Genomic DNA, 25371 nt, shown 5'->3' with positions numbered 1-25371 from the left:
TGGGCCTGATCCAGGAGACTATCGTGTCCTCATCCTCCTCACACAAACACGCCTCCCCTCTCTCAGGGTTGGGCTAGATGACCCCCAGGCCCCCTTCCAGCGCTGTCACTCTCTGGCACAGAAATAAACTTCCCTGCTCCCTTTTTCCCCTCTGGGCAATGAGGCGAATGATCGCAGGCGTGAGTTGCTAGAGAATTTATTTCCACTGTACAAAGCAAGACGAAGGGACAAACGGGAGACGCGGTCCCAAAACACGGCTGCCCCCCACCCCGTGGAGATCACGGAGGGGGTGGGAAGCAGTGATATGGCCGTCCCCCCCAAAAAAACCACAACCCACCATGCACAAAACCAACCGCCCCCCCAGCTCAGAAATTGGGCTTGTGCTTCTTAACTTCAACCATCAGGTGGTGGATGTTGATGAGCTCGGAGCGGACGGGGAGGGCTTTGAGGGGGGGCAGCGCCATGACCTTGTGGAAGCGGTGGTAATACTGGATCAGCTGCGTCAGCGCCCCCTGTGGGGAGAGAGAGGGGGGTCAGAGGGGTGAGATAAGAGACACGGGGTGGGGAGAAGGTCACAGGCACCCCACCCCCAGAGAACACACAAGGGCACAGCAGAGAGCCCCCCCACCAGCAAGAAATAAACCCCCTGTGCTAAGCGCTGCGATGGGGTGGGGTGGATGACCTCTGGGGGCCCCTTGGGATTCTACAAGCAGGAAGCAGCTGGGGTTTTTTGGAGAGGGGTGTTTGAAAGAACCATTTGAAATTGGGTGGGGAGAGAGCCTGGGGGGGTTTAAAGATGATTTCTGGGATCTGCAACAGGGGGACCTCAGCCAAAACCTGCCCCGTTTCCTGGGGGGGGGGAGGGTTAGGGGAAAACCTGGATGCTGCAATAATACACACGATAATAATAATAAATTTTAATTATACCCCGCCCTCCCCAGCCTAGACCGGGCTCAGGGCGGCTAACACCCGATATAAAAACAAATGGATTGAAACTTAAAAACAAGATTAAAATACAACATTAAAACACAGCCTCATTTCAACGGAAACTCAAATCAGAAACTTTTTCGGGGATGAAAATGTCAAGTCACACCAGGCTCTTCCTGAAATTGCTCAGGGTGGGGCTTCCACAAGCCAAGGGGCTGCCCCCCCCACGGCACCCATTAACCCTTCCGTGCCCACGGGGCCCACCTGGATGATGGTGGTGCCGTTCTTGAAGTTGGTGAAGGAGCGCATCACGTCCTGGCTGAGAGCCTCCACCGCTGCCTTCCAGGTCCCCGCGAAGCCGCGCACCAGCTGCGTCACCCGGGCTGAGAGGGGAAGGGGGGAGATTTGGGTGGGGGGCATTGAAGAGGGACTTTCCTCCTCCGGGAGGTTTTTTAAGCAGAGGTCAGATGCACACCAACTTCTGCACTGCACGGGGGAGGCGGGGTTGGGCTGGATGACCTTTGGTGAACCCACTTCCATCCCTACGACTCCATAAATCATCGGTAGCAAATGAGACTCTGAGCCTCAGGGCCGTGGGCAGGGTGGATTTGATCTAAATCAGGAACCTTTTTCAGCAGGGGGCCGGTCCACTGTCCCTCAGACCTTGTGGGGGGGCCAGACTAATTTTTTTTTGGGGGGGGAGGAATGAACCAATTCCTATGCCCCACAAATAACCCAGAGATGCATTTTAAATAAAAGCACACATTCTACTCATGTAAAAACACGCTGATTCCTGAAATGTCTGTGGGCCGGATTTAGAAGGTGATTGGGCCGGATCCGGCCCCCGGGTCTTAGTTTGCCTACCCATGTTCTAAATCAAATCGATTCAAATCACGATTTAAATCACTAGACTTGATTTAAATCTTTTTTCTTTTCTTTTTTACAGAAAGACTTATTCTTGCTGGTATAATCTTAATATTTACAACCAGACGAAGGTTTCCTTTTTGGAATAATAAATTTCTGGAGTCGTTTTTACAGTCATATCAAAAATTACTGATTTGGTTATACTATTAGAAATACAGAGGCCGATAATAATGACATCATTGTGAGGTTTAGTATGTTAACTGTTTATATATGGACAATTTTTCTGCTGTACTTTGTTGGAAGGAGAAAAATAATCATTTCCTTACCAATTTATTTAACTGAAACCATGACATTATAGCATTATAGTTTGTTAACTGATGTGGTTAAACCTTTTTTTAAAAAATACACACCTTAGATTGAGTTTTAGCACACATGAAAAACTTAACACAAATCCTTGTTTCCTGATGAATAGCCTTTGGACTATAATGCAACTTAAATAGAAAACTATATTTAGAAAGATTTTTTCCTCCAAAAGCATTTTATTTTAAAAATCCAATTTAAATAAAAAGAAAGTTTTAAATTTTTTTTAAAAATCCGATTTTTAATTTATTTTTAATTTACTTGTTTATCCACCCTGGCCACGGGTTCAAGTGCCACCTTGGGCAAAATATTCCCTGCACAGCAGGGGGTTGGGCTGGATGACCCTCAGGGTCCCAACTCTCGGTTTCCTGCCTCCTTGCTTCTCCGCTCCTGCCAGGCCCCTCACCTTCCTCCCCGCGCAGCCTCTCCATCTGGCCTCGTTCTGCCAGCGCCTCCGCCTCCTTCACGAAGGCAATCATCCCCCCAAAACCGGGCGCCAGCAGCTCCTCAATGAACTCCTGCAAAGGAGAAAGGGGTGGGGGAAAGAGAGAGGGAGAAGGAAGGATGGAAGAGACCCCCAGCGGAGCCGCCCTCCGTTTCCTAGACTCCGTCTCCCATAAGCACCCAGAAAACGAGGGTGTGCAACCCAGGGGGTGATGGGAGCCAGAGTCCGCGAACCTCTGGAGCAGCCTTTCTCCACCTGTGGGTCCCCAGATGTTGTTGAGCTACAACTCCCATCACCCCTAGCTAGCAAGGCCAGAGCTCAGGGATGATGGGAGTTGTAGTCCAACAACATCTGGGGACCCACAAGTTGAGAACCATTGCGGAGGGACCCAGGTCACAACTGGCTCCCCGTTGGAGAGCCCCACTGGAATTTCTGGGAAGCTCAAATGCCCTCCCAGCCCTACAGGCGTCTCGGGGACCAAGCTCCCCCTATGGCCACCCCATTCATGCGCTTCCAGCGCAGTTTGAAAGGGCTTCCCCTCGTTTCTAGAACCGGGACCTCAGGTTTGTCTTTAGCAATGGAATGAAGTCCAAAGCCTCTCCTGAAGTGACTCAGCTGGCCAGTCAAAGCCGTTCCCTAGGTTGTGGCTGCTGTTGTGGCTAGGTTGTGGCTGCTGTGGTGAGAGCCAAGTGCAGGATAGGGCCAAAGTACTCCCAAAGGAGGGACGCGGGTGGCACTGTGGGTTAAACCACAGAGCCTAGGACTTGCCGATCAGAAGGATAAGCGGTTCGAATCCCCGTGACGGGGTGAGCTCCCGTTGCTCGGTCCCTGCTCCTGCCAACCTAGCAGTTCGAAAGCACGTCAAAGTGCAAGTAGATAAATAGGTACCACTCCGGCAGGAAGGTAAACAGCATTTCCGTGCGCTGCTCTGGTTCGCCAGAAGCGGCTTAGTCCTGCTGGCCACATGACCCGGAAGCTGTACGCCGGCTCCCTTGGCCAATAAAGCGAGATGAGCGCCACAACCCCAGAGTCGGCCACGACTGGACCTAACGGTCAGGGGTCCCTTTACCTTTACCCCCAAAGGAGCAGGACATGTCCCCCCCCCCTGAGGGACTACCCCTGCCCACAAGGGCAACTGATAAATTATCAGTGGCGTGCTGCATCGGCTTCAAGTTCCTAGCCCTCATGTTGGAAGGAGGGCCAAACCCGCCAAAGGACGGGGAGAGGAAACTGTGGCCTGGGCCTTCCTGGAGCCTGCCTCAAACTCGTCTCCCACCCACAGAACCCAGGAGAGGGGGCACAGGTATGGGTGCAACTGCGCCCTCCTTGGGCGCAGCTCCCTCCCCGCACTCTGCTTGCTTACCTGCGTCCGAGCGTTCAGGAGCTGCTGGAATCCCTCCACCTCCTTGCTCTCCTCCACTGCTCGCTCCTGAAAGGTGGGAAGAGGGGCGTCACAGAGTGGGGCAGAGGGAAAGGGGCCTTTGCTACCCCTGCCCCCTCCCAGGGCAGGGAGGGGGCAGACCTCTGCCCCACACGACCTGCTCCTGCTTTTCCCCTTCCCCCCCTTGTGTCTGCCAAGGGAGCAAACTGGCGGCTCAGGAGCAGAAGGGTGGACCTCTCTCACCTTTGCCGTGCTAACGTTAATCAAATTTGTATACCGCCATACGCACACACACACACACACACACGTACAGTCATACCTCGGGTTACAGACGTTTCGGGTTGCACAATTTTGGGTTGCGCACCGCGCCAAACCCAGAAGTACCAGAACGGGTTACTTCCAGGTTTCAGCGCTTACACATGCGCAGAAGAGCTAAATTGCACTTTGCACATGCGCAGAAGCTCCAAATTGCAACCCATGCGTGCGCAGACATGGCGCTGCAGGTTGCAAACGTGCTTCCCGAACGGATCACGTTCGCAACCCAAGCGTACGCTGTACAGTGGTGCCTCGCAAGACGAAATTAATTCGTTCCGCAAGTCTCTTCGTCTTGCGGTTTTTTCGTCTTGCGATGCACGGTTTGCCATAGGAATGCATTGAAAATCAATTAATGCGTTCCTAGGGAAACCGCCTTCAGACCAGGTCTGGGGACAGTCTGTCCCCCGACCTCTTCTGAAGGCTGGGGGGGGGGGGACAAGGGCTTTTCTTCCCACCACCAGCCTTCTGAAGGCTGTTCTGAAGGCTGGCGCTGGGAAGAAAAGCCCTTCTTCCCACCTCCCGCCCCGCAAGCACCGGGGACAGGAGGGCTTTGCTGCCGACCGCCAGCATTTTAAAAGCCCCTGCTGTCCCGGGGCGATTTTAAAATGCTGGCGGGCGGGAGCGAAGCCTCCGCTGTCCCGGGGAGATTTTAAAATGCTGGGGGTCGGCAGCGAACGCTTCGCTCCCGCCCACCAGCATTTTAAGATCGCCCGGGACAGGCGGGGGGGAAGGCAGGCGGGGGGAGCAAAGACTTTTGCCCCCCGCCGGCCTTCAGAAGAGGTCCTCTTCTGAAGGCCGGCTGTGGGCGAAAGTCTTTGCTCCCGACCGCCAGCATTTCCCTATGGGCTTTCGTCTTGCGATGCAAGCCCATAGGGAAATTCGTCTTGCGAAGCGCCTTCAAAACAGAAAACCCTTTCGTCTTGCGGGTTTTCCGTCTTGCGAGGCATTCGTCTTGCGGGGTACCACTGTATATACAGTCATACCTCAGGTTACAGCCGCTTCAGGTTGCGTCCTTTCGGGTTGCGGACCATCGAAACCCCCGAAGTACCGGAACGGGTTACTTTCGGGTTTCGGCGGTCGTGCATGCGCAGAAGTGCTAAATCGCGCTTTGCACATGCACAGAAGTGCCAAATTGCAACCTGCCTGTGCACAGACGCGGGTTGTGAACTCTGAAGGTTGTGAATGTACATCCCGCACGGATCACGTTCGCAACCCGAGCGCCCACTATATATATATATATATATATGCTTTCGTAGATTTTCACGGGTACAGGAATGCAGGTTTTGGTGTCTTCGGGTGTCTTCCCGTGTAAGAGTCGGGGTGTCTGGGCGACGTTTCGACGAGGTCTCACTCGTCATCTTCAGGCTGGTGCTTTCAGGCTGGTGCATATATATATATATATATATATATATATATATGCTTTCGTAGATTTTCACGGGTACAGGAATGCAGGTTTTGGTGTCTTCGGGTGTCTTCCCGTGTAAGAGTCGGGGTGTCTGTGCGACGTTTCGACGAGGTCTCACTCGTCATCTTCAGGCTGGTGCTTTCGGCTTCTTGTTACTGGAACAGAGCAGAGTCTGGTGTTTGAGTTCCTATAAATACTGTTGAGGGGTGTGGTGTATAGCCTCCAACGTTCTGGGCAGAGAGGAAGTTCCTAGATTAGTGTGCCTTTTCTTCTTTTGTTCCTTAATTACTTGAGGGATATCTTGGGTGATTTCATGAGTGATATTCTGAATACCACTGGGTGGGTCATTAAGTGTAGATTAGTTGCTAAAGCTTTCGTGTCTTGACCTCTTGAGCTTGTGAAGAGTTTTTCTGAGAAGATGGCTGTGCTTCCTCACACATCTCAACAGCCTACACCCCAAAATACAATTCACTATGGAAATAGAAGACAACAACCAACTCCCCTTTCTTGACGTCCTAATCTACAAAAAACCTGATGGCTCCCTAGGACACACTATCTACCGGAAAAAAACACACACCAACCGCTACTTACATGCACAATCACACCACCACCCTGCACAAATAAACTCCGTAGCCAAGACTCTCATCTCCAGAACCAAACGCCTGGCTGACAAAGACCACTTGACAACTGAGTTACAGAATCTCTCAAATGTGTTAATCGCCAATGGATACCAGAAAAACAGGGTTACGAAGCTAATCCAAAAAGAAACACCCCCCAAAAACCAAGACACAGAAGAAAACAATGGCATGGCCCTCCTTCCTTATATCAAGGGCACTACAGACAAAATCAGCAAAATCCTCCATAAACACAATATCAAAACAGCCTTCTGCACCAACCAAAAAATAGCCAATATCCTCAGAAACCCAAAAGACAAAATCCAGCTGGAAAACCAAGGGGTCTATGAAATACCCTGCATATCTGCCCAGCCACGTACATTGGACAAACAAACAGACGAATAAATGCACGTATCGCAGAACACAAGAATGCCGTCAAAAAAGAAGAAAAAACTTCCTCTCTTTTCCAACACATGAAAGAAACAGGACACGAAATTAATTTTGCAGATTCCAAATTGCTCTTTAACATGGAACATCACCACAAGAGAATAATCATGGAAGCCATCGAGATAGAGAAACACCCTCACAACATGAACAAGCGTGACGACACGTCCCGCCTGCCAGACATCTGGAAATTAGCTCTCCCCACAAAAACCGACACCAGAACCAGAGGCACACAGAACGCCGTCACCAATCAACCACACCAGACCCAAACCCAGACCCTCTCCACAGACATATTACAGACTCCATCCAGTAGCCAAACTATAGTGGCACCTCCGGATGCTGCACCCCCCTGCAATCCCTACACAGATCTGGCTGGCACAAGGCACAAAATCACAGCTCGCCCCTATACACGAAGCCAAGCCAGAGCACAACTAAATGCAGCACAGCCATCTTCTCAGAAAAACTCTTCACAAGCTCAAGAGGTCAAGACACGAAAGCTTTAGCAACTAATCTACACTTAATGACCCACCCAGTGGTATTCAGAATATCACTCATGAAATCACCCAAGATATCCCTCAAGTAATTAAGGAACAAAAGAAGAAAAGGCACACTAATCTAGGAACTTCCTCTCTGCCCAAAACGTTGGAGGCTATACACCACACCCCTCAACAGTATTTATAGGAACTCAAACACCAGATTCTGCTCTGTTCCAGTAACAAGAAGCCGAAAGCACCAGCCTGAAGATGACGAGTGAGACCTCGTCGAAACGTCGCACAGACACCCCGACTCTTACACGGGAAGACACCCGAAGACACCAAAACCTGCATTCCTGTACCCGTGAAAATCTACGAAAGCATATATATATATATATATATATATATTCTCAATGGCACTGGTTGGCATCTGTCTGTCTTGGGAGACGATGGAGGAGAGCACCTTTGTTTAGTTTGTTTGTATAATGGCCAATGCCCATAGATCTCACAACATAAAATCACAATGTTAAAAAAAAGCAAAATGCATAATTTATCTTTAAGCCACCTTGAATCCTTGTAAGGGGGAAAAGGAGGTGTATAAATAAATTATAATTATAAATATCAACCCAACAATCCCCCTTTGGAGGTGAGGTCAATTATAAAAAGGCATGGCAGGGCAGTTTATATGTATACACACCCTTCGTATTTTGTGTCCTATGCTGCAAACCGCACTGCGGTCCCTGGATAAAGGGCGGTACATAAATTTAATAAATCATTGGCTGGATGGCCGCTGGGGGTCCCTTTCCAGCCCTGAGAGTCTATGGCTCCATGTTCTCAAGCTCTCTTGGTTTCAACAGCCTAATTCAGGACAGGAGGAAAAAAGGAGCCAAGGCTTCTCATCGTCCAACCGCCGGGAGCAGGAAATGAAACCCTGGCTGCCCAGCTGCCCGTCAACCGGAGACCCCCCAGGGCTGGGAGATCTCGGCCTCCGGCCCCCCAAGTGGAGGGGGCTCAGGAGCCCAGCTCCCCGGGACGCACCCCTTACCATGAGGACACCCAGCATCATGTCGTAGTTGTTGATGAGAAAGATGAGCTGCTCTTTGCGCGAGGAAAACTCGGCCGCCACCCGCAGGACGAAGTTCTCCACCTCCGTCTGGAAGAGAGAGAGAGGGGGGGGGTGTGCTTCAAATGGTTCCCCCTCCAAAAAAGCAACAGAATCACAGGGTGGGGCGGGCCTCTGAAGGCCCCCCCATTTGCCAGGGAGCCATAAGCCAGCATACGCCAACAGGGACACCTGTTTACATGCTCCTGCCTGAGTTTTAGTTTTTCCTCTTCCCTCCCTGTACCTTTTCCCTTGCATGCTGTTGCTGTTTTCCTTTTTCTTTTTAAGGCTGAGAGCCTACGTGTCTCGTTCTGATTGAACCCAAGTCCCTTTCTGGGAGAGTGGGGTGCAAATGCTCTAAATACAAGTAATGATGACTAAATTAGCCCCCACCTTACCTGCAACTGCCCCAGCAGAGTCAGCGTCCGGTCGTGAGGGAATGTCTGATTGATGCTGACAATGGCCGAGGAGAACTCTGCGTACCGCCGGGTGATCTGGGGGTGGAGGGAGAGTGTTAAGAGCTGAGCATGCTTGTGGGGGGGAATGTGTACCCCAGAGCAGCTCTGTCAGGCTTTTTCCTCACCTCCCACCCAGAGATGGATGCCTTTTCCGGTTCCATGAAAGGGAGAGAGAGAGAGGACCAGGGATGGCAACTTGAATAAAATATTGGGGGGCGGGCGGTTTGCAGGTAAGCTCGTGGGGAAGGGGCAATGGCAAGGCCCAGCAACTTTGAGGGGGCTGCAAGTTGGCGTCTGAGCTTGCTTTCCCCTCATCCCCCCGCAGCCCTTTTTCCTTTTGTGTCGTGTACTGGAGATGCAGCCAGCAGATAAGTCAGAGTCCGAGACTGTGTTTTCTGGGAGTGGGGAGTTGGCAGACCAGCCGGTCAGTCCCTGTACTAGGAGGCGGGAGAAGCTCAGAGAGCAACAGAAGGGAAGAGGAAGAAAAGCCGGATTTTGGCATTCTTTGTGTTGGGGGGGGGGGGGACGATGATTCAGAATGATCAACTGTCGTTAATGAGAGCAAGCAGAAAGCCGTGCTCTGGATGCGCTTTTCTTGCAAATAAACGTACATAAAACTGACGGAGAGTCATTACTGCTTATCAAGCTGCTTGTCTGCCAGAGGTTGATATACACAAGACGCAAAACACATACTAAAAGCAAGCCCAAGAACAAACCTAACCCTGGGCTATATCCCTCATTAAACTGTTCCCGATTCCCTCGGAAGGGATTCGAATGGTGTGCCGTCCCTCCCCAGACTTACGTAGTGGGGCCGGGTGTCAAGGAAGCCCAGCTTCTGGGGGTCGGTGTTCTGGATGCTCTGAATGTTCAGCTCCAGGATGTGCTCAAAGCGCGGCCACAGCATCTCCAGGAGCGTGTCCCAATACCTGCATGTCCGGGCGGGGAGCAGGGGAGAGCGGGCGGACAGGATTCCTCGCTTAATATTTATATTTGATGGAGATATCCCAAGATCCAGCACCTTAGGACCCCCTCAAAGCTGGAGACCGGAAGTGTCCAGCTGGCCAGGGGGAAGATCGCCCTCAATCTGGCAGGAGAGAAAGGCTGGGAGAAAGACTTCCGTTGTCAGGCGGGTCCAGGGGGAATCCTGCTCTGCTGGGGGAGCAGTCGAGCAGGAGGGGATGGAGAAGAGGTGCTCAGCCGTCTGCCAGGGATCTTTTGAGCTGAGATCCCTGAACTGGATTGGACTGGATGACACACACACACACACACACACCCCCGCAATAGCTGTCAACCTTCCCTTTTTTTGCGGGAAATTCCCTTATTCCAGCGCCGCTTCCCACTGCTACCCCGGATTGTTAGATTTCCCGTAGACTGTCCCCGGGACAGGTGAGGCTGCTGATGCCTTATTTTGAAATCTGACAGTTGACAGCTATGACCCCCCACCCCTGGGAAGGGGCCCCTTCCCCACTCACTTGTCGATGGCGGGGACGTTTCGCTTGGCCATGATGGCTTTGAAGCGGAGGACGATATGGATGCTGAGGAAGACGGCGATGCTGTCGTAGCAGTCGCTCACGTAAGCATCCATGTGCTTCTGCCGTTGTTGTTGTTGGTTTTTTGGGGGGAGAGTGAGAGACAAACGCAAAGGGCAAACCCACAATTTAGTCGTTTGTTTCAACAAATTTATACGCTGGCTGATGGTCTGTTTGTGTGTGTGTGTTTTAAAAAACCCCACTTTAAAGCAGTTCACAAAAAAAGATTAATTACCGGTAACTTCAATTATAAGATTAATTAACTGACAAACTGGAACGTGTCCAGAGGAGGGCAACCAAAATGGTCAAAGGCCTGGAAACGATGCCTTATGAGGAACGGCTAAGGGAGCTGGGCATGTTTAGCCTGGAGAAGAGGAGGTTAAGGGGTGATATGATAGCCATGTTCAAATATATAAAAGGATGTCACATAGAGGAGGGAGAAAGGTTGTTTTCTGCTGCTCCAGAGAAGCGGACACAGAGCAATGGATCCAAACTACAAGAAAGAAGATTCCACCTAAACATTAGGAAGAACTTCCTGACAGCAAGAGCTGTTTGACAGTGGAATTTGCTGCCAAGGAGTGTGGTGGAGTCTCCTCCTTTGGAGGTCTTTAAGCAGAGGCTTGACAACCATATGTCAGGAGTGCTCTGATGGTGTTTCCTGCTTGGCAGGGGGTTGGACTCAATGGCCCTTGTGGTCTCTTCCAACTCTATGATTCTATGATTCTATGATTCTATAACTTCAATTATAAGATTAATTAACTTCAGTTATAACATATCAATCAAATCAAAAGTTAAGAATGGAGTGGAAGTATTTCGAAGATTATATGTCAAAATATTGTTCTAAAAATGACATGTTAACAGGTTTAGAATAAAAAATGTAAGCAATAACAAAACCAATAAAGAAAGAAGGAAAAATCAGAATTTAACAAAAATAATTTATTATAGAATGCAAGGGGGAAAAGGAAGAAAGAAATATAAAGAAGTCAAATTGCTGTGGAGGGAAGTAGAGGGTGGGGGTGGGTTTTATAATTAAGTGTATAAATTGCACCTGTTGTAATTTAGATATTATATTTTATGTGAAGCAATCATTGGGAATTTTGGTTATTATGTATATATGTTAAGATTCAATAAAGATCTTTGAAAATTAAAAAAAAATAATTAAACAGTAATATGGTAAAAAAAAAAGACAACAGTTGAGAAAGCAAAACAGGTTGCAATTCACATCCAGTTTCTAAGCATCTGTGCTGGGTTGTCTAAACACATTTTTTTATTTTTATCACTAATTTTTTAACAACACTTAAAATAAACACAAGAAAGTCAAAATAAGAAAGACATACTCCATTACTAAAAGAATAAGCAAATCTAATATGGCCATATTTGATTGTCGAATGCCTTGCGAGTTGAATGTTTTGGCTCCTGAATGCCACAAGCCCGGAAGTGAGTGTTCTGGTTTGCAAACGTTCCTTGGAACCTGAACGTCTGACGCGGCTTCCGCGGCTTCTGATTGGCTGCAGGAGTTTCCTGCAGCCAATCGGAAACCGTGCTTTGGTTTTTGAATGTTTTGGAAGTCTAACAGATTTCCGGAATGGATTCTGTTCGACTTCCGAGGTACGACTGTATATGGACATTATTATTTTCGTTATCCAAGTCCATATATATTTATTTTTAATCAGCTATAGTTTGTTTAAATGGGTTCCACATGCTGCTATATTCCATGCAAAGTGTATGTATACTTTAATAATAAAATTATTATTTATCCTGACCCCCTTCTCTTCCTCCCCCCCCCCATTACCCCTTTGAGTTTTCAAGTTAGCGCAGATGCTTAGAAACTGGATGTGAATTGTAACCTGTTTTGGTTTCTCAGCTGTTGTCTATTTTTTAAAAACATTTTACTGTTTCATTTTTTGTGTGTGTGAACTGCTTTAAAGTGAGTTTTTTAAAAAACACACACAAGTTATCAAGTTATCTTGATTTATCAGCTACTTTAAAATGAGGCTGTGTTTTAAATTGCATTTTAACCTGTATTTTAAATTGGGTTTTTCCCCTTTTCCTCCCTTTCCACTCTTTGCGCGGACAAACCCAAATGTTTTCAGCCAGCACCGAAAAACACGCAGGGAAGTCGCCCGCCGTGCATCAAGAGGCAAGGAGTTCCAAAGTCACGCTCCTTGGAAGCGTATGCTTCGGGGAGGCGGGAAAAGGAAACATGAAGGGGGGTGTACCTTTCCTTCCTCCATCCCTGGCAGCCTCCCCCCCCCGGCACCCCTACTCACGAGGAACATGGTGAGCGTCTTCCCCATGACGGCGTTGAAGAGGTCCAGGGCGGGGGTCCCCGTCACCAGGAAGAAGTCGCAGAGGAAGAGGTACTCGCGGCAGCTGTTGTCCAGGAGGGCAAAGTGCTGGCTGCGGAAGAGGGACTCAAAGGGGTACTGGGGGGGCGGGAAGAGAAGGGAGTCAGGATCAGGACCAGGAGAGCAGCAGGCAGAGCTTCTCTGCACCCCGAGGGGAAGACGCCTGGCACCCCAGGTTCTACTCCTTCTCCAAGAAGACAGCTAGGTCAGGCCAGGGGCCTTTTCTCGCGAGGGCCAAATGAACCTGGGAAACCAGGTAGACTGCCTCTGGGCTGGAGGCTCCATAAGGAGGAGGAGCCGGCTGCCGGATCTGGCCTGTCCTCAACCGATGTCCCCAATTGGGAAGAAGCCCACGGACTTGTAGGGTTGGGGGAAGGCGACACAATTGGAGTCTGTAAAATCCTGCCCAGCTTGGAGGAGAGCTAACTCTGGAACTGGTGGAATCGGTACCGATTAAAAGGACGTAACCTGTGGAACTCCCTCCCACTGGAGGGCTTCAGAGCATTTATGTTGTGAACTGCCCTGAGATCTATGGATAAAGGGCAGTATACAAATTTACTGAATAACGATGATGATAAGCCTCAAAAGCATAGCTGTCAACTTTTCCCTTTTCTTGCGAGGAATCCTATTCGGAATAAAGGAATTTCCCTTAAAAAAAGGGAAACGTTGACAGGTATGCTCAAAAGTGGTGCAAACAGCTGCTCCAAGGATCCCTAATATTTAGATGTTTTTCATAGGGCCCAGTCCCAAAGCAGGAGCCAGAAAGGAGGGGGTTAAAAGAGGGGGACTCACCCGGACGTCGCTCTTCTGGGCAGAGTGGGGGACGATGATGGGGCCCTCCAGCTCGGCCCCCCCAATGACGCTGCCCCGGTTCCCCAGCGTGAAAATGGTGTTGCGGTTCCGGAGGGGCGGCTTTGAGAAAAAGCGTGGCGGCAGCAAGGAGAGTCAAGGGAGAAACGTGCCCAGGGAGGCAGACCCCACCCAGACCTTGTGCGTGCCCCCCCCCCAAGGAGCACAGGAACGGGGCCTTCTTGGTGGTGGCTCCCCACTAGTGGAAATCTCTCCCTGGGAGGCTCACCTGGTGCCATCACTACATCTCCTCAAGCTGCCCAGAGTAGCTAGAGCAACCTACGGTAGTCAGATGGGTGGTGCATATAATTAATTTACTATTATTATTATTATTATTATTATTATTATTATTATTATTATTACATTCCTAGCCAGGTCTTTGGCTGCCAATGGTGGCCTTTGGGAGCAGGTGGGCTGTTTCAAATGCAGTCCCCGCCCAGTTTTAATGCGCGCACCTGTGGCTTTTTCTGAGCTGCAATGGCAAAAAATTGTGACTGATGAATTTAATAGACGATAATGAGAGTTCTGCTCAGGATCCAAGCCCCTCGCAAGAGGGAAATGTTCAAGGCAGCTCCCGTTTGGCAGCCAGCCCGACTGGAGGGGGCCCCCAAAGGTCATCTATTCCAACCCCGTTTTCAGGGGCCAGGCTGGGAAAGGGGCAGGGCTGACCCTGCCTTTCTGCCCCTTCAGTGCGAGTGTCGTCCCCCCCCCCCACGCAAAAAGGATATCCTTCTTGGCCGTGTCCTCTACCCCCATGAGGTCGTCCTTCTCGGCCACTTCTTCGTACTGCGGGCAGGGAGAAAGAGAGAAAGAAGGAACGGACAGACGGCTGTCATCCGAAATTAACACAAAATACTTTTGATGAGACCAGCATAGATATATTGAGCAATCTTGTAATCTTGCCAGCTCAAATATTAATTGCAGTTCGCTGGGAAGCACCTCGAAACCTTACGCCACTCACTAGGGCAGGGGTCTGCAACCCGCGGCTCCGGAGCCGCATGTGGCTCTTTTACACCTTTGCCGCGGCTCCGGGGCGGATACTACCGAGGGGGGGAGGCGCATTGTGCGCCCCGACACTCCCCACTGTGGTGGGCGCTGTACTGGCTGTGACGTCGCATGGGGGCGGTGCGTGCGTTAGTCACGCACCGTCCTGACGTCACCTTCCCGGTTTTGCGGCTCCCAGTTGTTTTTTTCTTCGGAAACAGGTCCAAGTGGCTCTTTTTGTCTTAAAGGTTGCAGACCCCTGCACTAGGGAATACTGAAACAACGGAGGAAATGATGCGTAATTTGAGATTTCCATGAGGACTGGCACCTCCAAGCCCGTTTTACGTGATCTGGCATTCCTTTACGGCATGCACGTTTTCCTGATGAGCCTGGAAAACCCGGAACTAGACTCGATCATCAGGTAACACTGATATTACCTCTTTTTGTGAATGCAACATTCATTCCTACTTTTTAACTTGGACTTTGTTATTCCAGCCCTTGGGCAACCGTACTTAAAATCATGGAATTGCAGAGTTGGACAGGATCCCCCAGCATAGCTGTCAACGTTTCCCTTTTTTTAAGGGAAATTCCCGTATTCCGAATAGGATTCCTCACAAGAAAAGGGAAAAGCTATGTCCCCAAGGCTCAGCGAGCGCAACCCACATTTCACAGTTTATTTATCTGACGTTTGGTTTTTCTCTGTTTACGACCGCTGCTCTTCAGACGCGTCACAGAATCTTTACCAAAGCGTTTTGTAAATATGATTTAGAATTCCTTAATGGCAAAAACAAGAGCAGGTAGTTCCGTCAGCAGAGCATGAGGCCCTTAATCGCTGGGTCGCGGCTTTGAGCCCCACAAATATTCCCACGTTGCAAGGGGGGTTGGACTAGATGACTTTGGGGTCCTTTCCTACTCTTTGGTGGCACGAGTCATCCAAAGGAGTCACCTGCACTTTCATGAGGCGGCTGGTGTAGGACTTGAAGTAGCTGAGGTAGATTTTGCTCATGGTCTCCACATACTCGTCCCGGACCTCTTTGGCCACTGAGCGCTCGTGGCCCAGCAGGAACTGGTAGAAGAACCTGCAGAGAGAAGGCGGGGGGGGGGAGGGGAAGAGAGAGAGAGAGAGAGACAGGGGGACATGGCGAGTGGGGAGACTTCGCTTCCAGACCTGGCCCTGAGCAAGGCATGCTGGGAAATTCAGGAGCCAGGATGATGCCAGAGGGATTTGCACACCAGTCCCTTGCCAAGAGCTGACCCAGGCCTTGCGTTTGCCATCCAAGGCCCTTCTCTGTGTGTCCCCCTCCCCATGAGGTCCAGAAGGGGGCCTTTTCTGTGGTGGCACCATCATTGCATGTCTCTAGGTGCCAGACAAAAACATTCCCAGGTCTTTGGGCATTGAATATTATTATTATTATTATTATTATTATTATTATTATTATTATTATTATTATTATACCCCGCCCATCTGGCTGAGTTTCCCCAGCCACTCTGGGCAGCTTCCAACAAAATATTTAAATACAGCAATGCATCAAACATTAGAAGCTTCCCTAAACTTCAGATGTCTTCTAAAAGTCTGGTAGTTGTTCTCTTTGACATCTGGTGGTAGGGCGGGTGCCACCACCGAGAAGGCCCTCTGCCTGGTTCCCTGTAGCTTGGCTTCTCGCAGTGAAGGAACCGCCAGAAGGCCCTTGGCGCTGGACCTCAGTGTCCGGGCAGAACGATGGGGGTGGAGACGCTCCTTCAGATATACTGGACCGAGGCTGTTTAGGCCTTTCAAGGTCAGCACCAACACTTTGAGCAAGAAAGGGGGGACTACTACTGTGCTGATCTTATTATTATGCTGTGTAAAATAAACAACAACAACAATAGCAGCCCACCCATCGGACTGGGTTGCCCCAGGCACTCTGGGCGGCTTCCAACAAATAATGAAGCATAATAAAGCATCAGACATTAAAAAATTTCCCTATACAGGGCTGCCTTCAGGTGTTTTCTAAAAGTGATGCTCTGAACGTTGCACACTGCCCTGGGATCTCTGGAGAAAGGGCGCTACGCAAATGGAATAAATAAGAAAATATAGCAAGTGGTCATAACGCAGGGCACACGAACGCACACAGGCGCCTGATGTTTCTGATCGGGCTGAGCAAGGGCTGCTGGGAGTTGCAGCCCCCAGCGGGTGGCCAGAAAACGAAAGTGAGCAGGGGATTGTGGGAGGCTGCTCTCTTATTGGCCCAGCCAGCAGCAGGGAATGCTGGGAGACTCCTGAAGGGGCGCCGCATTTGCTTACCTGTACTTGAGCAGGGCATTCTGGGGGATCTGGTAGTTGGTCATGGGCTTGCGGAAGGAGTAGATCTTTTGTAGGATGAATTCCCGGATCTTGGCCACCGCCTGGCAGGAGGGGGAGAGAGGGGGGCAGGTCAGGGAAGAGGACTGAGGGCGGGGGGGGGGGTTGAGCCCCCAGACTCAGCCTTTCTTCCAGGGCAACGCAGAGCGAGGAGAGAGCAGCTCCCCATTAAAAAAAAATCTGCACTGGCTGCCAAGTAGTTTCTGGGTCCGATTCATAGGGTGGGTTTTTACCCATAAAGCCTTAAAAAGCTCAGGACTGCGAGGACAGCTTCTCCCCATATGAGGTCAATCACGAAGGGCACGGTAGAAATTTAATAACTACTGTATTTTTCGCTCCATAGGACACACTTTTTTTCCTCCTAAAAAGTAAGGGGAAATGTCTGTGCGTCTTATGGAGCTCGCTGGCTCCTCCTTTGCCCAGGCTTCCATTGCTGAATGTTCTGCAGACGGAAGCCCTTTGTTTCCCCGGTGACATGTGACTGGCTGATTAGATTATCTGTCAGGAAACTGTAGAAACGGCTCCCTTTCCTTTCCTAAAGAAGCTGCAGAACGGTGAGCTGAATCCATAAAAACAGGATTTCCCCCCCTTTGCAAAGTAAACTCAACAACTTTGAGCTGCTCCTTCCAAAAAGGAGGCTTTTCCCCTTTGCAAAAGAAGCTGCACAACTGTGAGCTGACCCCCCCCCAAAAAAGGGCTTTCCTCCTCTAAAATCTAGGTGCGTCTTATGGTCAGGTGCGTCTTACGGAGTGAAAAATACGGTAATAACAACAGAGGTTTTAGCCGGAGGGAGACAGGTGGGCATAGAATGCACATAAAAACAGGAACTTGGCCTCTATGACAACCAAACGGAGACTCTGGGAAGGACAAAAGAAACTGCTCCCCTTGTGACATCGCTTCTTAAAAAAAAGACGTTCGTTCAATGTCCCACGTTGGTAAATTTTTGGGACAGGGTGACAGAAATTATTAACTGGACAGGAAAAATGTTATGTTTGCAGAGGAAAAAAACCTTTTGAATTATATCCCCGTCTAGCTAAGTGATGACATGGATGATTGAATTTAATTTTTATTATTACGGTCACAGACCAGTTCTGGCTTACTTACAATATCAGAAAAATCTTAAAACACAACAGGGATACTGTGGACGGCATGGATGGACTTTCCATGTCCTTTTGACGGAACAAAAAGACTGGCGTTGATGAACCGGAAGAACAAAAAATCCACCCTTCAAGCAATGGATAAAAGATACCTGCCAGGGGCTGCGTTTGACGAGACAACTCACCCAAGGTGCCAACCCTGAATGGGGGGTCATGGGGGGGAGCTCAGCTGGGGTGGGGTCCCCTCACCCCTCACCTTGGCTTTCAGCTTGTCCAGGATGTCGGTCACGTCCGTACAGGCCATGGTCTCACGGAAAGCCTGCTCCTTGACAGCGTTGATCTTGTTGTTCAGCTCGTGAAGCTGTTCCAGAAAGGCCTGGTCCGTCACGGGCAACTCCAGGATGGTGCTGGGAAGACAACGCAGGGGTGTGCGTGTCATACCTTCACCCTTAGGACTTCCCGTCTCCCACCCACTCCTCCCCAAAAAATTGAAAATAAGATTGAAAAAAGAGATTGAAACTCAAGTGGCAGGGAGTTCCAGAGTGCATCGTTGCTGCCCCACTGAAAGACTGACTAGCGGTGAATACTGCTTGGATCTGAACTTATGCACTTTTCAGTCTTTGTTTTGCCTGGCGCTTCTCCCGCCCTCCACTTGCGCCACTGACCTGATCATGATGTTGGGAACCACCAGCTCGTCCACCAGCTGGGAGAGGCGGCCCCGGACGGCCTGGCGGTTGCGCAGACGCACGTTCATGGCCACCGACTGCTCCTGCAGGGTCTGGATCTCACAGCTGATGCTGCTCAGGTCGGACTGGAAGGAGCTCAGCATGGCCTCCATGCGCTGCAACATGCGGGGAGGAAGGAAAGGCGGGGTTGTGCTCAGGGAGAAATGGCTGAAGGAAGCAGAGAGTCCACTTGCCCGCTGGCAAGACCTACATAAGGAGACAGACACTCTCCCTGGGAATGTCCCTCGGCCAGGATGCCTAAAGAAGAACCTCCTCGCTCAGGAGAAGTCTATCTCTGGGAACGACGAGGAGCTGCAGGTGGGCAGCGGAGGACAAAGACAGTGGGAGACGGCTGCCTGCCCCTGAACTTCCTCACCAGAGAGCCATCTTCAATATACCAAGGGCTGTTCGGAGGGCAGGACTTGAACCCGTGGCTTCGAAAGAGATTCCAGCTAAGCAACAGGAAGAACTTTCTGACAGCCAGACATCTGTTTGACCGTGGGATGGAAGGCGGTAGACTCTCCTTCCTTGGAGGTTTTGAAGCAGTGGTTGGACGATGACAACGATATTATTAATCCATCAATCAATTTTGCATATCACCCCACACCCTCAGACCTCAGGGTGGATCGCAATATGAGAAACACAAACACCTTAATAACACATAATACAGTGGTACCTCTGGTTGCGAACGGGATCCGTTCCAGAGCCCCATTCGCAACACGAGCAGAACACAACCCTCGTCTGTGCGTCCCGCGATTCACCGCTTCTGCACATGACGCCATTTTGAGTGTCTGCGCATGCACAAGTGGCGAAACCCAGAAGTAACCCTTTCAGGTACTTCCGGTTCACCACGGAACGCAACCTGAAAAGACGTAACCTGAGCCGAACGTAAAAAGAGGTATGACTGTAATGGATGGCCACCTATCGGAAATTCTTTAGCTGAGATGATTGTGTTAAAGGGGGTTGGGCTAGATGACCCCCGGGGGTCCCTTCCAACAACAGCCCTATGATTCTGGGAGGGAGGAGCCTCACAGTGACTTGGTGAGAACAGGGTGGGGTCTTGTTCCCACGCAGAGATCGGGGCATCGTGAAGAGGGAGAGCAGAGCACAACACCCCACACTGGCGCTTGGGTGAAATACAGCTTTGTGACTCTCCCTCTCCCCTTCCCAAGGCAGGCAGGATGAGATTAAAAACAGTTAAGGTGCCTTTAAGGTGCTGGTTTTGACCTTTAAAGCCCTTTGTGGCTTAGGGCCCTCGTATTTACGGGGCCGCCTCTCCTGGTCTGCCCTGCAGAGGACCTTAAGGTCCATGAACAACCATAGTTTAGATGTCCCAGGCCCTAAGGAAGTCAGACTATCCTCCACCAGGGCCAGGGCCTTCTCAGTGATGGCTCCGACCCGGTGGAATGCTCTGTCCCATGAGACCAGGGCCCTACAGGATTTAACCTCCTTCTGCAGGGCCTGTAAGACAGAGCTAGTCCGCCTGGCTTTCCATTTGAACTTAGCCTGATCTTTTATTCCCCTTCCTTCCCTCCCCCTCCCCTTTTTATGAAGATTACCCGCTCTGGGATCCCACAGCTCATTCTCCCCTGGTCTCCTCGCTGGCCCAAGTAGGACTAATTTAGCCAGCTAGCCCTGGTGATCATCTAATGTTCATTGGATGGATTTTCCCCCTAAATTGATTTTTGAATTCTGAATTTATTGTTCTTCACGTTTTATACCGTATTTTATGCTGTTTTCTGTAGCATCAATTAAGTGTTTTAAATTTGTTGTTAGCCGCCCTGAGCCCAGTTTTCTGAACCAGGAAGGGTGGGGTATAAATAAATATTATTATTATTATTATTATTATTATTATTATTATTATTATTATTACTACTACTACTACTACTACAGGTGGGGACCCTCCTCACCTCCAGGACAGCGTCGCAGGCCGTGATCTGCGTGTGAAGCGACGCAATGTTCTTGCTCTCCTTGATGTCTGGATGAGGCCACTAAGGAGAAATGCCTGCTGGGAGGAGACAGCCGACGAAAGCCCACCCCCTCCCAAACATTTGGGTACACGCCCAAAACTGCGCAGACCCCGCCCCCCGTGCAGAAAGCCAGGCCAAGCCAGCTCTATTCCTGGGCTCTGGTGAGCCTTTTCCACTTTGCATGGGTTCAGCTAGAGGACCTCTGGGTGCCCCGTTCAACCCTTTTGCTTCTGAGGATACAGTCCTTGATGGAGGCGTTCTCGATGTGCTGCAGCTCCAGCTCCACCTGCTTGGAGTAGTGCCTCAGGTCCACCCCCTGCGGGACAGAATGGGGAGGGGTCACCACCTGGGGGGGGCACTGTCCCTTCCCCACCTCCCAACCCTGGCAGACCTCCCCCCTCTCACCGTCTTCAGCGCCTCCTGCACCAGAGCATCTTCCAAGTTGGCCTGGATGTGAACTGGGGGGGAGGGAGAGAAAGAACAAGGTCAGGACGGGGGGGACGGGACACAGCTGCTCTGCCTCTCCCCCCCAAAATTGATGGGGGAGTGACAGAGCAATCGTGCCAAGACGGAAGGTTTTCCCACTGGTCATGACTCAGAGCAGGGCATGAGCAGGAGGAAAACACCCCCCTTGTTTTCAAGGCAGGTAGCCCCCCCCCCAAAAAACCCTGCAGCCCCCAAAATGCCGCTTTATATTTTAAAGGGGAAAAATCTCAACGCTGTTTACAACCCGTTAAAACATCAAATGAAACCACCCAGAAAAAAGTCAAGCTCTGAGGGAAATATTTCAGATCCTTCTCAAAGAGACATTTGCCTTTCCCCGTATTCATCAACTTGCTTAATTCCCACAGCGGAAGGACTCTAGGAAGCCAGTGGGGTGTAGTGGTTAGAGCAGGGGTCAGTGAAGTTTTTCAGCGGGGGGCCGGTCCACTGTCCCCCAGACCTTGGGGGGGGGCGGACTATATTTTGGAGGGTGGTGGAAATGAACGAATTCCTATGCCCCACAAATAACCCAGGGATGCATTTTAAATAAAAGCTCACATTCTACTCATGTAAAAACATGCTGATAGAAGGTGATTGTGCCTGATCCAGCCCCCAGGCCTTAGTTTGTCTACCCACGGGTTAGCGTGTCAGTTTAGGATCTGGGAAATCAGGGTTCAAATCTCCGCTCAGACATGATGAAGCTCACAGGGTGAGCTGGGAGCCAGTCGTACAGTCTCTTCACCTACCTCACAGGAGGAGGGGAGTGAGGGCAGAGAAGGTAAAAGAGCCCTGGACGGTTAAGTCAAAGGAGACTATGGGGTTGTGCCGCTCATCTCGCTAGGGAGACGGCGTTTGTCCACAGACAGCTTTCCAGGTCACGTGGCCAGAATGACTAAACCACTTCTGGCGCAACGGGACACCATGACGGAAACCAGAGTGCACGGAAACACCGTTTACCTTCCCGCCACAGCGGTACCTATTTATGTACTTGCACTGGTGTGCTTTCCAACTGCTAGGTGAGCAGGAGCAGGGACCGAGCAACGGGAGCTCACCCTGTCACGGGGATTCGAACTGCCAACCTTCTGATCAGCAAGCCCAAGGGGATAAGTAGTTTAGAACACAGCACCACCATGTACTCCTTGGAGATAAAGGTGGATCCGAAACGCAGTAAATCAGCTCTTCTTCGATACGATACTCTTTATTGACATTGTCCCATACAGAACAACAAAACTGAAAAATCTACATAAGACATTCAAAAACCAACAAGCCCGCTATCCCAACCTGGTTAGCCCCCTAAAAACTCTGATACCCCATTTCTAAATACAATATACTCCCATAGAGAGTCCTTACAATGCGTTTAAAACCAAAATCGCATTTGGGTAGAAACTGTTTCTCAGGCGGCTAGTCCTGCTCTTTATAACCCTGTATCTTCTTCCAGAAGGCAGAAACTGATAGTATCATTTCCGGGGTGCGCACTATCCTGTGCTATCTCTGCAGCTTTCTTATGGCACCTGGAAGCATAGATTTGATCCAAATCTGCTGACCTGCTTAAGGAAGGGCTCAGGCAGGTGGAGATGTCAGTCGCCAACCGGGAACCCAGAGATCACGATTGGACCCGCGCCAGCCACAAAACGCTGATTTTGAACCCTGCTTCCTCTCCAGGAGGAGGTGGAACAGTTTCCTAGCCCTCCCTTGAACAAAGGTCAGTCTCCTACCTGTGCTGCCTGCCTTTGGGGCCCTTCCCAAAGCAAGTAGCTCTGAAGGAGAGGGAAGGAAGAGAACTTACTGTCCACTTCATCCAGGATGAACTCATCTGAGGTCAGGTCTAGCTCGCCCAGGTTCAACTGCAAGGCCTCCTCGCTCGGACCCTAAAGGGCAGAGGAAGGAAAGTTAAGGACGCAAGAAAAATGTCGGAATCTGCGTTCGACCGAGTGACCCCTCCTCCGGTCGAGTCCTTCGGAATCGCCTCCGACGATAATAAACAACCTGAGCCTCTGATAAGGCTCCAGGCACCTCCCCCATTACACAGAGAATCAAAGCAGCAGAAGTGATGAGATTTATGGCTACATGCTATGCTTTATTACTAAGCTACACAGACAGAAAGAAATACATCCTCTCTCTGTGAGAGCAGAGAGGAACTGAAACACAAAGGAGCAGGAAAACAGTAAACATCACATCCGTCTCCTGGAATGTAAACAGAGTCCTGTGACTCCAAAAGCACTGAACAGTGGCAACACACAGAAACTAACAAAAAGAACCCATCGAGTTCTCACAGTGGCCAACCAGGTGCCCATGATGATAATAATAATAATAATAATAATAATAATAATAATAATAATAATAAATTTTATTTATACCCCTCCCTCCCCAGCCAAGACCAGGCTCAGGGTAGCTAACAACCAATATAAAAACAAATTGATTGAAATACAACTTAAAAAACAAGATTAAAATACAACATTAAAACATTAAAATGCAGCCTCATTTCAATGGAAACTCAAATCAAAAACTTTTTTTGGGGATGAAAACATCAGGTCTTCACCAAGGCTAACTATCCAGACTGGTCCTACATGGGCCAGAAAAAAGCCAGGGAAAAGGCTGCTTTCAAGGGGCAGATTAGAGGCACCAGAACGCAGCCCAGGAGAGGGAAGTCTGCAATGTCTGATGGTTCATTATGTTTCTGTATATGCTGGAAGCTTCCCTGACGTCCTGGGGCGACTCAGCTGGATGGGCAGGCTGGGGCGGGACGATATGGGATCGAGGGGGCAACTCCCATCTCTTGCGGGGGTGCAATTAGTGCCAGCACCGTCCGTTAAGAGTTTGGGTGTAATCTTCGATACCTCCCTCTCTATGGAGGCGCAGATTACAGCTATAACAAGGGCGGCATTTTTCCATCTCCGCCAAGCTAAGCAGTTGGCTCCTTACCTCTATCGCCCTGACCTAGTCACTGTGATCCACGCGACGGTCACCTCCAGACTGGATTATTGTAACTCGCTCTACGTGGGGCTGCCCTTGAGACTGACCCAGAAACTCCAGTGGGTGCAGAATGCCGCGGCGAGACTCCTTATGGGGTCTTCGCTGCGAGATCACATTCATCCGGTGCTGTACCAGCTGCACTGGCTCCCGGTGGAGTACAGGATCAGGTTTAAGGTGCTGGTTTTAACCTTTAAAGCCCTATATGGCCTAGGACCCTCGTACCTACGGGACCGCCTCTCCTGGTATGCCCCACAGAGAAACCTACGGTCTGCAAATAATAACATCTTGAAGGTCCCAGGACACAGAGAAGTTAGGCTGGCCTCAACTAGAGCCAGGGCTTTTTCGGCTGTGACTCCGATCTGGTGGAACGCTCTGTCACAAGAGACTTAGGGCCCTGCGGGACCTGACATCTTTCCGCAGGGCCTGCAAGACAGAGCCGTTCCACCAGGCCTTTTGTCAGAGCGCAGCCTGACTCCCTCCTCTGGCAACCTGCACAGAATTTTGCTTAATCGGTTGCCATCAATTTGATTTTAACTAATTTTTATAATGAAATATTTTTAGAATGTGTGATTATTTGATTGTTTATTTGATTGTTGTTAGCCGCCCTGAGCCCGGCTCAGCTGGGGAGGGCGAGATATAAATAAAATTTATTATTATTATTAGTATTATTAATGTAAAATACTATTATTATTATTATTATTATTATTACTACTACTACTACTACTACTACTATTCAGCCCGCCTTCCCCGTGATGGCTCGTCCAGCTGCGTTCCTGCCCTGCTTTCCCTCTTTGCAGCCCAAAGGGGCGCCGTCGGCTTAAAAAGCGACAGGCAGGAGCCCAACAGGTGCAGAGGGGGAAGCCCCACCGCGCATGCGCACTGGCCAAAGGCGAGGGGCTGAGGGGGCGGGGTCAAAGGTCACCAGAACATTCCCCACCCCCAGCTCAAATATTCTTTTCGCGACTGAAGAGAAATAAAAGAAAGAGGGGGAGCGAGAGGAGGGTCTCCTTTATTTATGAGACACCGGAAGTCGGGGGCTCAGAGACCGGAAACGGGGGCAGGTCCGTGACCCTCACCGATCCGTCCCCCGCCTCTTCCTCGTCCATGTCTCCCGCCCGGAGCTGCTGCTACTCCTGCTGCTATCGCCGCCGCTTCCGCCGCTGTTCTTCGGGCCCCGCTTTGCCCGGGGCCGCTGCCTTCCTCATCCGGGACTTCCAGGGGAACGGCTTCCGGTTTTTCGACCCGAAGAACCACAAGCCCCAGAATGCCCAGCGGCCGCTTTGC

The 25371-nt window shown here is 50.3% G+C and overlaps 1 protein-coding gene across 1 annotated transcript; it reads right to left on the bottom strand.

The window, feature by feature from the left end:
* Window positions 1–180: 180 nt before the first annotated feature.
* Window positions 181–25359, bottom strand: VPS52 (VPS52 subunit of GARP complex). The gene is made up of 20 exons (XM_082211284.1): window positions 25164–25359; window positions 22901–22982; window positions 21037–21089; window positions 20872–20947; window positions 20572–20639; window positions 18602–18777; window positions 18193–18343; window positions 16783–16883; window positions 15445–15577; window positions 14243–14300; window positions 13458–13591; window positions 12588–12743; window positions 10261–10379; window positions 9591–9714; window positions 8729–8824; window positions 8274–8381; window positions 3960–4025; window positions 2558–2669; window positions 1192–1310; window positions 181–512 (listed from the first exon to the last, which is right to left on the bottom strand). Exons 1-20 carry the CDS (start codon window positions 25191–25193, stop codon window positions 366–368), a joined length of 2109 nt encoding a protein of 702 aa, XP_082067410.1. The 5' UTR covers window positions 25194–25359; the 3' UTR covers window positions 181–365.
* Window positions 25360–25371: the final 12 nt, after the last annotated feature.

Source organism: Podarcis vaucheri (genome assembly GCF_965113315.1).
Source record: "Podarcis vaucheri genome assembly, chromosome: 2".
In the NCBI taxonomy this organism is placed as follows: Eukaryota; Metazoa; Chordata; class Lepidosauria; order Squamata; family Lacertidae; genus Podarcis; species Podarcis vaucheri.
The sequence above is the reverse complement of the archived record's forward strand: the minus strand, read 5'-3'. Positions and strand labels throughout refer to the sequence as shown.

Excerpts from the sequence above, each read along its gene's own strand:
- VPS52 (XM_082211284.1), bottom strand. The coding sequence starts at position 25,193 with ATGGACGAGGAAGAGGCGGGGGACGGATCG. Across the intron at positions 12,744-13,457 it reads CCCAGAAGAGCGACGTCCGG|TACCCCTTTGAGTCCCTCTT; the intron begins GTGAGTCCCCCT and ends CCGCCCCCCCAG. Across the intron at positions 4,026-8,273 it reads TGATGCTGGGTGTCCTCATG|GAGCGAGCAGTGGAGGAGAG; the intron begins GTAAGGGGTGCG and ends CCCACCTTTCAG.